The sequence below is a fragment of the Sceloporus occidentalis genome, unplaced genomic scaffold (assembly GCF_023333645.1).
Source record: "Sceloporus occidentalis isolate IW3139 unplaced genomic scaffold, rSceOcc1.0.p SCAF_9, whole genome shotgun sequence".
NCBI lineage: Eukaryota > Metazoa > Chordata > Lepidosauria > Squamata > Phrynosomatidae > Sceloporus > Sceloporus occidentalis.
This window is the reverse complement of record NW_028316989.1, coordinates 24,931,431-24,947,082: the sequence shown is the minus strand read 5'-3', so window position 1 is coordinate 24,947,082 and position 15,652 is coordinate 24,931,431. Positions and strand designations below refer to the sequence as shown.

At 48.1% G+C, this 15,652-nt stretch overlaps 1 protein-coding gene across 2 annotated transcripts; it reads right to left on the bottom strand.

The window, feature by feature from the left end:
- Positions 1 to 181: 181 nt before the first annotated feature.
- On the bottom strand, positions 182 to 15,538 carry LOC149307044 (hypoxia up-regulated protein 1-like). 2 transcript variants are annotated; one of them, XM_089537840.1, is made up of 24 exons: positions 15,238 to 15,538; positions 13,790 to 13,883; positions 12,700 to 12,778; positions 11,976 to 12,130; positions 11,430 to 11,506; positions 11,084 to 11,265; positions 10,181 to 10,296; positions 9,749 to 9,932; positions 9,411 to 9,545; positions 9,136 to 9,218; positions 8,890 to 9,022; positions 8,536 to 8,723; positions 8,006 to 8,144; positions 7,864 to 7,924; positions 7,208 to 7,290; positions 6,723 to 6,902; positions 6,082 to 6,287; positions 5,848 to 5,935; positions 5,638 to 5,760; positions 4,998 to 5,131; positions 4,240 to 4,324; positions 3,611 to 3,863; positions 3,385 to 3,474; positions 182 to 2,597 (listed from the first exon to the last, which is right to left on the bottom strand). In XM_089537840.1, exons 1-24 carry the CDS (start codon positions 15,323 to 15,325, stop codon positions 2,536 to 2,538), a joined length of 3,018 nt encoding a protein of 1,005 aa, XP_089393966.1. In that variant the 5' UTR covers positions 15,326 to 15,538; the 3' UTR covers positions 182 to 2,535. The 2 variants fall into 2 exon arrangements, with proteins under 2 accessions (XP_089393966.1, XP_089393967.1); XM_089537841.1 differs by lacking the exons at positions 11,430 to 11,506; positions 12,700 to 12,778; positions 13,790 to 13,883; positions 15,238 to 15,538 and having other exon boundaries at positions 11,976 to 12,095.
- Positions 15,539 to 15,652: the final 114 nt, after the last annotated feature.

The window sequence follows — 15,652 nt, the reverse complement described above, 5'->3', positions numbered from 1 at the left end:
TTCTGAACCCAGCCTGGGCCTCTGGCATTCCCTGCTCCCATGCAGACAAAACCCTTGAGCCTCAAGGAACCACAGCCAATGCAAGGAATGCAGTAGGCCCCAGGCCTAAGGGAAACTATGACGCTCAGCCAGAAACCCACCTCACTTCTTTCACCTCCTCTTTAAAAACAGCAAAGGACTGTAGAAAAGCAAATTGTTTTTATTGAAACCATTTCCTCAAAAGGAGCAAGTACATTTCAACCCGATGATGATGTGAATTTGAACACCACGATCCCCCTCCTCCTTCCCTCCCTTCTCAACAAAAAGGTAACAGAACTGACCGACAAGCGCAGAAACGTCGTCAATGTGAAAATGAACAGCTCTGGACGGACTAAGTGCCAATGCAGCAAACAGGTGTCGCACGAGGTTTTTCCCGCAGAGTACGCAATGGCACTCTTTGGCGCAACGGATTCCCAGGTGGGCTTGGCTGAGCTCTAGGCTATTCTCCAAAGGCAGCAAGCAACAGCAGAGCAACTATGGCTGCATCCACACTGGAGAAATAACCCGAATGTTCTTTCTGGCTAAAGGCTATGGAACTCTGGGAGTTGGAGTTTGTTGTGGGCCCAGAGCGGAGCTTAAGGAAGGCCCCACAACATACTCCAACTCCCAGAATTCCATAGACTTGAGCCAGGAAGACTTAAAGCGGGTTATTTCTCCAGTGTGGATGCAGCCAAAGACGGGAGCCCACCCCAACCAATTCCCAACTCAAGGTTTCCATAAAATAAATGTTAAAGGAACGTCTAAGCCTGCCATGTTCCAGGGTGCGGTGGGGAATAAGGCTAGACAGCACAAGACAGGAGAAGCATTTTACAAGAGTTTTACATTCAGACCCTGTTTGCTTCGTGTCTAGACTCACAGTAGAAATGCACGTTCTGCCCAACATGGAGGTATACAGAAACAGATGGTTTTGTAATTAGGCCCAATGCACATTTTAAGAAAGCCGCTTGCAAACATGTTGGTCAGCACATACGCACATACTCTCCTCTTTTGGGAAAAAAAAGGCATGAGAAAAATGCCAAGGTAAAATGTCCAAGTGCTGCTTACCTGAATGCAGAGGGGCTTTAACCATGAGCCACACCACCCATAATTTGTATTTTTCCTACACACCTTGCTCTGGGGACTCCTAGCATGCCTTACAACTTCTATGTAAATACACAGGAGAAAAGAGGCCTCCGCAGCTGCAGAATTGGACAAGACTTGCAGTTTATTCAAAAGAAGCTCAGTTTCTAAATTGATTTTAGAGACTAGAGGGCAGTGAGCTACTACTGTATAGCAGCAATGAGGACAAATAAAAAGACTCCCACTGATGTTGTGAAAGTTTCAGAGAGATATGGAGGCAAGAGGCTTGCTTTCCCTCCACCGTGTCATGACAGCTGTGGACACATTTTAGCTTTACGTGTTTATGGACTTACTCGTGCTTCTGAAAACTGAAGCACCAGGATTTCTTGTTCAATAAGCCAAAACCACCTTACAGTCCAAACTATTCCTTTCTATGCCACTCGTTGACTGAAGTAATACAGTCCCAAGGGAAGGTAATCAAATTAAAGAAGGAACACATACATGCACATGAGCACACTTTGCAAGCTTGCTTCCAAAACTACCATGGAATAGAAGCAGCAGAAGGAAATGCCAACATTAAGAACTGTGCCAGAAAGCAGAAACTATACACTTATAGAGCCAATAAAAGACACATGGAAAAATCTGTATCTTAATATAAATTTGAAGGGGACTGCTAACCCTGTTTTGGCAGGACAGATCAGCCTCCTCTTTTATCGCATCAACATAGTCTCTTGGCCTCTTAACTGTAATCAAATCTGGGCAATTTCTGCCAAAGGTATGTTACCAGGTGATGGAAAGTTTGATGCAAGTCTCTCTTTCTTCCTTATCTGCTGGGTTGGCATTGAGGAATTTGCTCTTCCTTTTGAGTATCATCTGCTGTTTTTATATACCTCACTTCTGTTTCATCCATTTCTGTTACAGAGAAGCTCAAAGGCAGAGAAATGGTGCAACAGACCTAAACAAAAGAGGCCTTTACCACATGTCATAACATGCACACAATGAGACTGAAGTAGGCGATTGAAATTTGTTAGCTCCTCTCACAGTGAGCACAGGTGCAGACGCAAGTGCACCCACGGCTCCTCGCCAGGTTAAGGCAAAGCCCAGGCAAGTCCTGCTCCATATCATTTCCTAGAACCGTTTTAGGTCAGTATTATCTACCAGCCAGAAGTGGTAGTTCCAGGGAGAGTGCTGTGAAAAGCACAGCAAGAGTTTCCAGTTGGCTGAAAGTCACACTTGAAAACAAAGGAGGTAAAGAGACAGGACAATGCACCAAAATCACCAAGAACACTCCCAATGGAAGGAGGAGGGAAGGGAGTACAACTCTATTGCCACTCTTTGTCAGTTTGTGCCGTGTTCCACTAACCAGGTCCATTTTTAAAACCACGGAGTTAACTATAAATAAATAGATGTCGATGGGCAGGGAGATTTAAGGAACTGTTATAATTCATCATTGGTTCTAGTATCTTCCCTTGGTTCAGACTGTTTTTCAATGTGTGGGCCTGTGAAAAAGAAATAAACATGGATAATGAAATAAACTAGGACTTTACACCACACAAAACACAACTTTCACATCAAAATAACCACAATGCGGAGGGGAGGCCATGCTTTCAGAACAGGACACACTCAGCCAAAAGACATTTCTTGAGACAAAGGGGGGTGGGTAAATGAAGACAGGCAGAGGACAAAAGGCTTGCAAAATGGCCTTGTGGATAGAAATGAGGAAGCAACAAAAGAACAGAGACTGAAATGGATGATGGAAATGGCAGTTGGAATGAACAGGTGAGTGGCAGGAACCACGCAGTCTCACAGATGCTAGTGGACTGCAACTGCCAGCATTCTTCATTGGCTGTCCTGGCTAGAGCCCATGAGAGTGGGAGGGCAGTATGTGATTCCCTTTGGATCCAATTGCTATTTGCAATTCAGCAGCTGGTCATAACAGTATTAGGATCAACTCCCTTGAAATTGTTGGCATTGCTTCAGCATCAAAACAGCTTAGCAAAACTAGTGGGACTCATTAGAATCCCAGGGCGGCCAAGTTAGCATCTTCCTGCTATTTTGATATATCCAGGGGAGGGATTTCTCTTGGTCCCACCACCATCACAGGCACATTTAATGATACGGGAAATGGGGCCGATTCAGCGGCTGCTCCAAAGTGGTGGAATTCTCCTCCCAGACATTATTTTGTGAAGTCCAGGAACTGCCTGGTTCAGAGAGGAAGCCCTAACACTCAAATTTAAACTGGGGAGACAAACAAGGAGGTTGAGATCCTAGTTCTGTTATGCCTACCTGTGCCTGGTCCCGACTCACTCTCCAACTGCACCGGCTCTTCTGTGGGCGGCTCTTTGACTGGGCTGGCATCCTCTGGTTCGTCTGCTCCTTTTAGAAGGAAAAATAACATCTCTACTTACACAGAAGTCTTTTTGCATTAAAAATTGAGTGCACATAATGTGATATTTAATGGGATGTATACAATGGTCAAAGTGCACCCCACTAAGATAAGGGGCCTGCTCACCTTCTTGCTTCTCCTCCTTGGGAGGAATGACTTTCTCACTCTCCGGAGGCACGGTGGCATTCTTGCCTGCTTCTGTTTTTGTGGTGTTCTCCTTCTTCTTTGGCTTGGGCTTTGCAAACTTGGCTTTATTGAGAAGATACTGCACTTCCCGATCCAGGGCTGCAATCTTCAGCTCAATGTCTTTGGAAAGGAGCGTAGGCTTGGCAGTGGGAGGCAGCTTATTCTGCTCTGCTAAAGTCTCATTCTTCCATAGCTTTCAAGAAACGAAACAAAAATAGAGAAATACGTTAGATCCTTAGTCCTGGTGCCAATCACAGCCAGATCTTGACAAAAGTCCTAGGCGACAACATCCAGTGCACTACAGATCATCACAGCTTAGAAGCCAAAGCCATACTCTGACTTCTCTGTTTAGGTTTTAAAAATCATGAACGATGTGGATAAAATTGAAAATGGTTTTGCTAACTCTTCTACAACACCAGAACTCAAGTCATTTGATAAAGCCAGTTGTGATCCAAAGCATGCCAACCTAGGGGAAAGACCAAATGGGACCCGTTCCACCCCACACTCTCCTAGTTCCTCATTCTGGCATGGATATTCAATCAAATCCTGATCCCACCCCACATCCTTACCATTGTCTCATTTATAGCTTTTTCCAAAGTGCTCAGCTCCACCTCCGTAAAGATCTGATCAACCTCTGGGATCATCCGTGCTCCCCTAAAAAAAACAGTAGCAAGGAACGTATTAAATTCTTTGGCTGGTGAGTTTGGTATGCGGGACCCATACACCTGCTTCCTAACTGTTTTAGTTATTTGAATAGCTACCTTTGAGCAATAGGGTTTTTGGGGGAACATTTTTGCTTACGGGTATTTTTTTTAAAAAATATTGTTTTAATTTTTGTAACCTGGCAGTGTGGTGCAGTGGTTTGAGATTTGGTCTAAGACTCTGGAGAACAAAGTTTCAATCCTTGCTCAGCCGTGGAAAACCACTGGGTGATCTTGGCCAAGTCCCAGTCTCTTGGCTTCAGGGGAAGGCAATGGTAAACCTCCTCTGAACAATCTTGTCAAGAAAACCCCATGATAGATTTGCTTTTGGGTCTCCCTAAGTCAGAAACGAAGGCACACAATAACTACTACATCCCGCCCTGTAATTTCTTCTAAACCAGTTCTTGGGAAAAGGCAGGAAACATAAAGATGACTAAAATCCCATCCAGGAAAGGCAGAGTCAGCCACATGTGTCGGGCAGTGCTGCAAGCGTGCGCACACACAGGTCAGTGCCAGAGGTCACTCTCATCTGTTCAAGTCCCTGGGCAGCTTATATAGCTAAAGCTGCTGCTCCTCCACATCGCCAAGTCTCTTTTCCCCATCAAACTTGCTTTAGCCAGTCTTACTTCAGGAAGATGCTGGAATGATTGAGCAAGCTCTCCAGGACAGCCAGGAGGTCTGGCCACTTCCTCCTCTCCTCCACACGGAAGAAAAGACTCCGGCAAAGCTTCTTCAGCTCAGAAAGCTTCTCTTTCAGTTCCTAGGAATTGGAACAGAAATTAAAGTGATTAAAGATACAGCTATGGAACATGTCCAGGCTGTAGGTGTATTGCTGATGGACCAAGTGTAAGAAGTGAAGGCTAAGGAACCTCACAGCCAAGTCTGCATACACGGCCAGACAGAATATCTTTAGGGGTTCCTGAAACACACCTGTAACACATGGAGGACATTATCAGAGAACCAGGTCCCTGCAAAGTACAGCTGTGGTTACACACTGTCAAAGTGTGGCAGTCCGTGCAAGAAATGTAGCTAGATTTGCCTAAGACTGTGTCTTGAGGAAGGATCAGTCTGGTGTCACATTACAAGCAGCTCAGAACAGCTAAGATAAACATTTTTTTTCCACCCAGTTCTGACAAGATTTCTAGATTTCTCTGACAAGGGAATGCTGCTATAACATTCTTGTCAATCTTTCAGTCTAATGGCACAAATAACTGCCCCTTGGCCCAAGCCATGTAAGGTTCCAATTTGTGTCCAGAATATCTCAACCTTAGTTGTGGCTGTATAGCCCTCTTCTTCCATCCAGCTGGAAACTTTGCTCAACTTCTTGGAAATGTCCTCTCTCTCTTCTGCTGTTGAAACAAATTGGTACTCCTCCTGATAGAGCTTGTCCTGGTAAGACACAAAAGAGAGAAATTTCTCTTAAACTGAATTACCCATAACTCCTGGGGAAATTTTGCCCTTGGCCCGTTCTCCTACCTGAGTCTCAAAGACAAAGGCCTCGAGGCTGTTAGCTGACTTCTCCCTCTCCTGCTTCTCTAGGTCTCTTTCAGTCAACTCTTGCAACCTGAGGTTGGGGGCAAAGGACAAAGCGCCAGATTCACATCCACCTCTAAATGAAGAATCCCCAGGCACTATCAGCAGACTCACCCCTCCTGCCTTTCAATTGCTGAGAAAAGGCAGCAGGGGCTCTGGGGAGAATGCCAAACCTACTTCTTTATGGAGTCCTGCAGCTCTTTCGGGAGCAAGTCTGGTACATCATTCACATCCAATTCCACAGTGATTTCCTCCACCAGTTTTTGCTTCTTGGGAGGCTTTGGCTTCTCCTCCTCCTCTTCCACGGACGCTTTGCCACTGCTGCTTTCAGGGCTCTTTGTAGGCTCCTCTCCCTTCTCCGTCCCAGGCATCTCTTGGGCTTCCTAGAGGATTGATTCCAAAAAGTACAAGAGCTTTTGTCAGGGACCAGCTAAAGATTCTCATTTTATGTTCAGATTTGGCCGTCACTTCCAAGAAACTAGGCAGGATGAGCTTTAGGGTGCCCGCAAGATCCAGACCTTGCAAAAAGATCAAAGTGCGTGTCTGCTCCAACAGCACCAGAAAGCATGAGGTGGAGAGAAGCTTACAAGACACTAACTGAAAACAGATTAATATGAGGCAAGTGGTAACTCTTCAGAAGGACACCCCATGCTACCCCACATCCATCAGTCCTGAAAGCAAGACCCCCACCCACTCCTTTCCCACAAGCAGGCAAATGTTTTGGTTCCCTACTTCATCCCCAGGTGAGCCCCATCTTTCTTGCTCCCTAGCATCAGAGGGAAAGGAGGCAGCTGTGGGGAATCTCCTAGCTTGCTCACGGGAGAATCTGGCTTTTCTGCACCCTCCTCTTGCTGGTCTGTTGCTGCAGAATCCCCTCCAGCAGCTTCCTCCTGAGAAGGGGATGGTGTTGGTGATGGCTTTTCGTCCTCCCTGCTAGCAGCCCCAGCCTCATCCTTCTGATTCTTTTTGCCAGATTCCGCTTGGCTCTCTTCTTCTTCCTGGAGTGGGGAAATGCCCAAGGGTCAGAGGTAGTAAGGAGCTGGTACATAAAAGTCAGGAGGGTCGGACAGGCTGAGCCAAAGCCACCACCTAGTTCAGGATTCCTCTTAACCCCATGACTGTTCCTATGCACCCAGTCAAGAACCCCTCTGCGCTGCACAGGAGCAAAGGCAATTCTTGTGGTTGGGCAAAGGTCCCGTCCCTTCATTTGATTATACCAGCTCCCCTTTCTGACCCATTTTGACTGCTGTGCTGGACTGAAACCCTCTGTTTAGCTGGCAGCCGCTTCACAGCCAGACCTCACCTGCACAGTCTCAGTCAGGTTCTCAGGGGCTTCTGGCACAGGGCTGCCTCCTCCAAAAAGGCTGGAGATAGTGTTGCCAAGCTCTAACCAAAGAGAAGAAGGAGAAGGAGAGAAACTCCTCAGAAGGGTACAGGCCCAACTTGCATGTGATCCAGCTTCTGCGTCCCACCTGAACCCTCCCTATTTGGCAAGGAACCAATCTGTGAACCTTTGCAGAGGACACTGGGGCCACTCTTCTAGTGGGTTCGTCACCTTGGAGGGATGGGTGGAACAATTCAGCCACACCCTTCCTGCTCAATAGTTGAAAATGCGACATCACCGTTTGTTATCTATACCTGTTGATGTATCATACTAAATTCCATGTAATACATATGGCAAAAGGCTGGCATGCATAAACTACTGTCTCTATGTGACACAGGAGTGTGAAAAGCAGGCAGGGCCAGAGGTGGCAAGGAGGAACAGAACCACAAAGAGCCAGTGCTAGCAGTCACACCTTGCCTAGCTGAAGAGGTATGGGGAGGAAATGGGGAACAAGCTCTCACCTCTCAGCTGCCCACCCCCAAAGAAGATGCTGGGAACTGGAAACTAGTTTCCTGGGCGCAGGGGTGGCTGAGTCATGACATGGTGAGGCAGCTGTTGCCACCCAAAGAGCTTACTTGTCAGTGTGGATTCCTCCTCTGGCTTGTCCTCCACCATTTTCTCAAACACAGATTCGACCTGGAAAATAACAGATGAAAACCAGTGAGACTCAGCTGGAAGGTGATGGCGCCAGATGCTGGGCAAGGCAGCAATACTCACGCGATCGAGGCTCAGCACGCCACTCTCATCCATGTTGAAATGAGCCTTGATACCTTTGGATTCATAATCCAAATGCTTCTTGAAGCTCTCACCCACACCATGCAGCTTCACCCGTGTGAGATTCAAGGACCCAAAGACTCTGAAAAGACCAGCACCAGAATATAAGGAAATATGGGTGAGCAAAATGGGTATTCCTGTCTCCTTCCCTTCTTGTTTCTATTCCCAGCCTCCATCTCCACTGAGAGGAACACACCACCTTGTTAAAAACAGTGGGCAGAAGAATCAATGCAGACCTCTTTTTAAGCCACCCACTCCAAGTCCCACAAGGAAATGCCCAGCACAATGTTCTGGTAAATTATAGCTCTCTCTTGAGACCAGGGACAGCCATAATCTCTGGGAGTCTGAGGAAGGGTGATCAATTAGACCTTCAGGTGCATGGCCTATGCAGGCTGCATCACCTAAGATTCATCCCTTCCTAGAGCGGGTTCCCTACGCCCTGGTCTCCATGGCAAACCCACAAAGGTACTCACTGCAAGTCATGTTCACTCATGAAACCCATATCTGCGTAGTTGATGTGAAACTCAAAGTCATCTGTGTAGCGGTTGAAGGTGATGACCTTGCGCTGGGGATAGGGAGCCATGCGCTGGAAGAGGATCCGCCGGTTGTGCTTCAGACTCTTGGATTTATCTTCCTCTTCCACTTCACGAGTGAACTCAACCTGAGAGTTTAGGAGGGGAGGGGAAAGCACAGCCTCACTCTTCACCATGCTGGATAGCCAGATCAACAAGTTTAAGAGATCCATCCTTGTCTCTGGATGCTTCAAAGATGGGCTTTATCACACACACACTCACCATACTTTGTGCCCCTTGTGCACAGAGCCTCACCTGGATTGGGAAAACAGCCGCATCACGGACAATGAAAGGCTTCACTTTGAACGCCTTGCTGAGGGCAGCTGCTTGGTAGACAGCACCCATGGCAGCTGCTTCATCTGCATTGATGTTCTTGCCCAGCTCTTCCCTGAGATTGGAAAGAGAAGAAGAGCTTAAGGGCCACCCTGCTCTGGCCAGAAAGAAAGAAGAGATGGGGCTGTGTGAGGTAGGGTGCACAGTACACACTGGCTTGGTACTTACTTGCCAACGGCTTTCAGCAGAAACTCCTGCACTTTGGGCACACGGGTGGCACCGCCAACTAGGATCACCTGGTCAATTTCATTCTAAAAAATGGAAAAAGATACGTGGTGTGACTCTTGGGAGTACAGGCTGAGACAGACTTTTCTGAAGCGACAATTCTCTCTCTGCAGATTTGAGTGGCAAAAGCAGGGGACTAGGCAATATCTACTCATTTGCACGTTGGCATTTATACACCATTAGTACAGCTCCTGCACCAGAAACACTTCTATACCTACCAGATTCATCTCAGCACTGTTCAGTGCCTGCTGCACAGGCCCTGCAACCCGCTGGAACAAGTCTGAACACAGATCCTCAAACTCCTGCCGTGAAACCTTGGCCTTGAAATCAATGTCATCCAACAAGCCCTCGATCTGAGAAAAGACAGAAACCAAGTGTATGCCATCTCACAGAACATATCCCACACAGCATTTCACTCCAAACCTCTTCCATCACAAGGAAACTCCTTCATCCCCAAAACATCACAGTCTACCATCTCTACCACCCCTCCAACCTCTTCAGAACCTGAGGAAATGTGCCACGAGGCATCAATCCCATTCCTGTGCACATAACCTACCTGGGCCATGTGGTCAGCATTGGCACTTAGTACAGTTTTCAGGCGGTTAGCTTCCTTCAGGAGTTTGGCCATGGCACGGAGGTTTTTCCGGACATCCTTTGATGGCTGCTGTTTGTTGAAGAGCTTGGCCAGATGGTCCCGAAGGCGCAGCTCCATCTCTAGCCCTCCTAGCGTGCGATCAAATCTGAGGAAAATAAAACAGACCATGGAAGCAGGAATCCAGAGCAGCAACCTCTCTGGCTTGGCATCTCTCTCCTTTTAACCCAATCCCCCGATTTTAATATACAGCTTTTATTTGTGCTTCATGTGATGGGCTTCCTGCTCTGGACTGACAAAGTCTCTCTTTCACTTCTTCTCATCTCATGCCCAACTTCCTAGCCAGGAGAGTGGAGGTCTATTTCCAAGCCAGGGATTGGGGGATGAGAGACTTACCCAACACCTCGGATCTGCAACTGAGGCTGGGTCCCTGAGTCCTTGGTCTTCACAGTGTGGTAAGTCACAATGGTACACACAGTGCTGCCAGATCCCATGTCATAAAACATGATATTCTGGAAATCAGTAAAGAAACACTTTATACAAAATAGGGATGGACTCAGTTTTTGGAGAGCAGCTCTCAGGTTTAAAATTATGAAGTTACTTTATGCCAGATCACATTTTCTTTCTGGTTTCCACACTATTGTCCAGTATTCTCACCACCATTCATATGATCATCTATTCACCTTGGCTTTAGGCAACATCCTTTCTCCAGTCTTAAACTTAAAGACTAAAACTGAAATTGTCACCTCATCTCTATAATCACGTTTTGCATTTCTGCTGCCATTCACTGATGCAGCCTATTCCTGATCATCCACTTCATACATGAGGAAGTAGACTCAAGGCTACGAAAGCTCATGCTACCAGCTTCTTTCTTTCAGTTAGTCGCAAAGGTGCTACAAGATTCCTTTCCACACTGATTTTCCAGACTAACATGGTTTCCTTTGAATTATGCCAAATCAGACTGTTTGTGCACCTAGCCCAGGCTTGTCTGGTCAACAGCAGCTCTCCGAGGATTTGAAGGGGCAAAGACACCCACCCACTCACTAGTCAGCCCTTTCTCTCAGAGATCTCAGGGCCTGGGAAGTGTACATGCACAGCTATGCCTCATTACAATATGCTTGAACTCAAGGAGTGATTGTAGCATGCTTTGGGTTTTTTAACACTCATTTACAAAAAAGAACAATCTCTCCAATTTCCTCAGATTTTTCTTAAGGCAGGACTGAAGAAGTACAATGAGTCTGAACCCTGGGTGAAAGGGCTCAAAAGCTCCTGCAACCCTGTTCCTTCTGTCAGAAGCACCTGGGCTGTAGCATTGATGTCTTTCCTCCGGAAAACCCCGTAGTTCAAGGCCACTGCTGTGTTATCATTGATGAGTTGCAAAACCTTGAGATCTGCCATGTTTGCTGCATGGAGGACAGCTCTTCTCTCTGCCTGGTTAAAGTAGGCCGGGACAGTGATGACAGAATCCTTGATGGGCTGCTCTGCAAAATGGGACAGAAGGGGGCCATGTTAGCTCCTGGGGTCTTTAGCTTCTCTTCTTTTACTTGTGAGGGAAGAGGAAGTCTCAGCATTTTTACACCCCACTTTCTTGGTAACACTCTTGCACTTGTGTTGCCACACACATGGACACACAGTCATTTCAAACCTGCAAACTCCTCAGCTAATGCTCGGGAATAGTTAAGGACCATGCCCAGGATCTCTTCTGGAGAATACTGCATTTTACTGCAAAGAAGAACACAGATGGGGAAAAAATTGTATACATTTATGTGAAAAGTGTCCTTTAGAGGCAGAAGGTGAGCACAAGATGATGTCTTGCAGCTGACAGGGAGAAGGCTTACTTTAGGTGCAATAACATAACAATATGCTTTTAGTCTGTTGTTTTTCATACTCTTTAAGACCTTCCGAAAGATAGCTGAAATGGGTAGGTGTCCATAGCTACCACCTGTCACAGATCAGGCTGTGAGGAAAAGTAACCAAAACACCTGACTTCCACTCAATAGATATGGACCAGCTTCATCCCTTATGGACACCCAGCCCAGTGGGACTGACAGAACGATACACCTTAGCACAAGCTGATAACGACATCTCTCCATCCAGACCCCTGTAGCAGAACTCCAGGCACAAACAGGAAAAGGTGACATCATCTTGTGCTTCGCACCATCACGTGGTAAACCCCAAACTGGTCACTCACTCTGACAGTTTAAAGGTGACTGTCTCCCTCCTTGCATCTTTCACCAGCTCATGTTCTGGGAACCGTGACTGATATAGTGCCACTTGAGGGTTATCAATGTGCTTGCCTAGAAGGTCCTGGAAGTACCGGAATGCCACTTTTGGATTCTTGATGGCCTATGAAAAATAAGAATGTTACAGCGCAGAGCTCTTCCCTGATCAGACTTAACCCCTTCTCTAGAAATACACATTTAATAAGTGTCTAGAATTCAGTCACATGAAAACACGGGAAATACCACAGACCAATATGTCATGCGCTCTGTTTCCAAAAGCTAAAATGCCCTTCTTTGGCTGTGGTTCTCAACGTTTTGTTTTCCAGATGTTTTAGACTTCAGGTCCCACAATCCCTGACAGCTAGCCTTGCTTTCTGGGGCTTCTGGAAGTGGATGTCCAACCTCTGGAGGGCTGAAGATAAAAAGGCAGTGCTCAATATGAAGGCAAGCAAAGTCTATGATCCCACATGCAGCAACTCCAGAAGCAGGAACCTATAATTAACAAAGGTAATCTCCAGACACGTGAGGTCTGAGTTCCCAAAAAGGATCAATTTCTCTGTACTATGGAGGCTGTTAAATGGGACCAAGGGGAACAGGTGGAACCTAGAAAGAATTCAAGCTGTGTAGATCCATGAAGTCAAGTGGCTCCAAGATGAGGCAATATTGACAGGCAAGCAGAACCTTGGAGCTTACCATTCCCACAGCGCTGTCGCCAAAGAGGCGCTCGTTCTCCTTCAGGGTCACGACCACTGGGGTTTTCCTTCGAGATTCCCTGGAGCAAAAAGGGAGATTGCACTGAAAATCTCTCCAAAGGAGAAAAGAGTACTGCCTAGAGTCAGGCCGGGCTGTTTGTCTGTCTAGCCCAGACCTTTCTATTATGAGCAGCAATAGCAGGCCTTCCAGAATGTCCCCATCCTCTGTTACCTGAACAGACACTGGAGGCACTGGGGTCTGAGACAGAGACCCTCTGAACACAAACTAGGGTCCCACCACTGAGGTCATGCCCCTTCTTAGAAACTCCTGTCCAGTGGACAGACCCTGAAGGAGCTCTCCAAGGCAGGAGTGGGAGTGAAGAGCTGTAGACCAACTCATGGGGGTTGTTGCATGGTAAGGAACTGGAGGAGTCTCTTCTGAAGGTGGGCAGGGACAATGACAAAAGTGAACCAAATCTGCACGATTGGATATTGAGCTATGACTCTCTGCCATCTCACCCTTCAGCAAAAGACCAATTTCAAGAGCACTCATAGAATTGGAAGAGACCTGAAGAGCCACCCAGTCCAACCCCATTCTGCCATGCAGGAACTCTCAATCAATGCATCCCTGAAAGATGGCCATCAAGCCTCTGTTTAAAGACCTCCAAGGAAGGAGATCAAGAGAAAGTGCAGCATCTGACAAGATGGACATGGCTGTAGGCCTCATGAAATTAGGCCAAGGCCTGCCTTTGTCACAGGTTCCCTAAGACACTTCCAAAATAGCAGAAGAATGCACTTGAGGAATTGAAGGAAAGCCTGCCCACTGTGCTGCTTAATGGAGGATATAGAGACAATGCTTCCAGATAGATGTGACTCTTGGAGTCTCTTCTCCTTTTACAAGTTAGCAACCAACGTTAAGGACCAACCCGATTGAGCCTCGTGACAATCAGGAGTCAAGAAAATGATGCTTCAGAAAGGACAAATAATATGCCTGTGTTAAAAGTACTGCCTCCACTGTTCTGTTGTCAGTCCCCTTCTATGCAGTTAAGATGGGCCAGACATCGAGAAATAGTTGCTGTAGATCCACTCACTTGTTTAAGACGATTTCCATTGGCACCCCAGGCTTGACAATGGCTACCTTCATGGATTCGCTGCCCAGGTCAACTGACATCACTGCCAAGGAATCTGCAGGACGGAGGTATGGAGTCATATATGCTCAGAATTTCAGCAATAAATAATGTAATGCAACAGTCCCCCCATGCTGCCCTCCCTCCCTCCCTCCCGCTGCTATGAAGAGTTTCAAGGATTCAGGTAAAGACACACAACCAATGAACAACACAACTCTGTCACTCAACGCCCTTCCTGTTTGTTTATAGGGCTTTTGCCCTAACATCTACGGTTGTGAAATCAGGGCAGTGAAGAAAGCGGACAGAAAGAGAATGAATCCATTTGAAATGTGATGCTGGAGCAGAGTCCTACAGATACCAAGGGCTGATAAAAAAGACAAACGAATGGGCTTCAGAGCAAAGCAAGCCTGAACTCTCACTGGAAACCAAGATGGCTCAACCAAAACTGTCATACTTCAGACATATCATGAAACAGCATGACTTGTTGGGAAAGATAATAACGCTTGGCAAAACGGGAGGCAGGAAGGAAAGAGGAAGCCTGCTAGAAATGGGAGATGGCTCAAAGAAGCCACAGTCCTGAGTTTGCAAGGCCTGAGCGTGGCTGTTGATAGCAGGGAGGTTGCTCAGCCACAGGATTGCCATAGGTTGCAGTTCGCCCGACAGAATTCAAAGATATAGCCCTGTTACTTGGTAGAATCAGAGATGTAGAGAGATCTTGAAGCACCTCTGAGACTCACTGAAAGAAAGAAGTTGGCACCATGAGCTTTCATGGAGTTCGTAAGGAAGTCGACTGAAGTCTATGGAAAGCTCAGGCTGCCAACGTCTTTCTTCCAGTGAATCTCAAAGGTGCTCCTGGCACGGCTAGATCACTGAACTCTGATTGTCGCTCACAATGGAGCAGGAGAAGCGCCGCAGGGCTGAGGCCAGGCTAAACCTGAAAACGAAAACGTCTCCCTGGAGGCTCTGGGGAGGGCTGCGGCCCAGGAGGGCCCCGGCGCCGCTTCCCTCAAAGGGCCGCCTGCCTTCCCCTCCTGGGCCCCTGGCGCAGCCTGGCCAAAGCCCCTCAAGGCAGGCTCCGGGTGCAGGTCTCCTCGCTGCGAGGGAGGACAAGGCTCCGCAAAATAGAGGACAAGGCCAGGGAAACGGAGGACAGTGGCCAGATGGAAGCCAAGGGCCCTCGCAGAAGCATGAAGCCAGGAATGGGGGATAGAGTCTCCTGGAAAAGGAGGCGGCGCCCGGAGGACAGAGCCAACTCTCCTTGACGGACTCCAGCTCCCAGCATCCCCCGCAGGCAGACAGGCAGACGGAAGGACAGGAGGCGTGGCCACTGGCTGGGGGTTCTGGGCGCTGGAGTCCGGCTCACCCGAAGCAGGGGCCAAAGGCGGCGAGGATGCCCGGGAGGGAGGCCTCACCTGAGCGGGAAGGCAGGCAGGCAAGGAAGAGGAAGGCCAAGGCGGGCAGGGCCGGCATCCTTCGGGCTCCGCTGCCGCCGCCAACCATGCTGAGGCCGAGGAAGGCGCCTCCGACGCTTGCCGACTTCCCTTCCCTCTCTGTCTCCCTCTCTCTCCTCAGGCCCTCACTCCGCGGCCTTTCCTGAGAGACGGAGCCGGCTTTCCCTCCCTGCTCCTCCAGCGGCGCCTCTGTCTCCCTCTGAGCCTCGTCGCTTCCTGCCTTACTGACCGGCCGGCAGCGCTTTCGTCGTCGTCGTCCTTCCGCGGAGACCCCGCCTCCGGCAGCCAGGACGCGGCGCCACCTCATTGGCCAGCCACACGCAAGCCCCGCCCACGCTCGTCCGCCATTGGGACACGTCGGAGGCGCCGGGAGTCG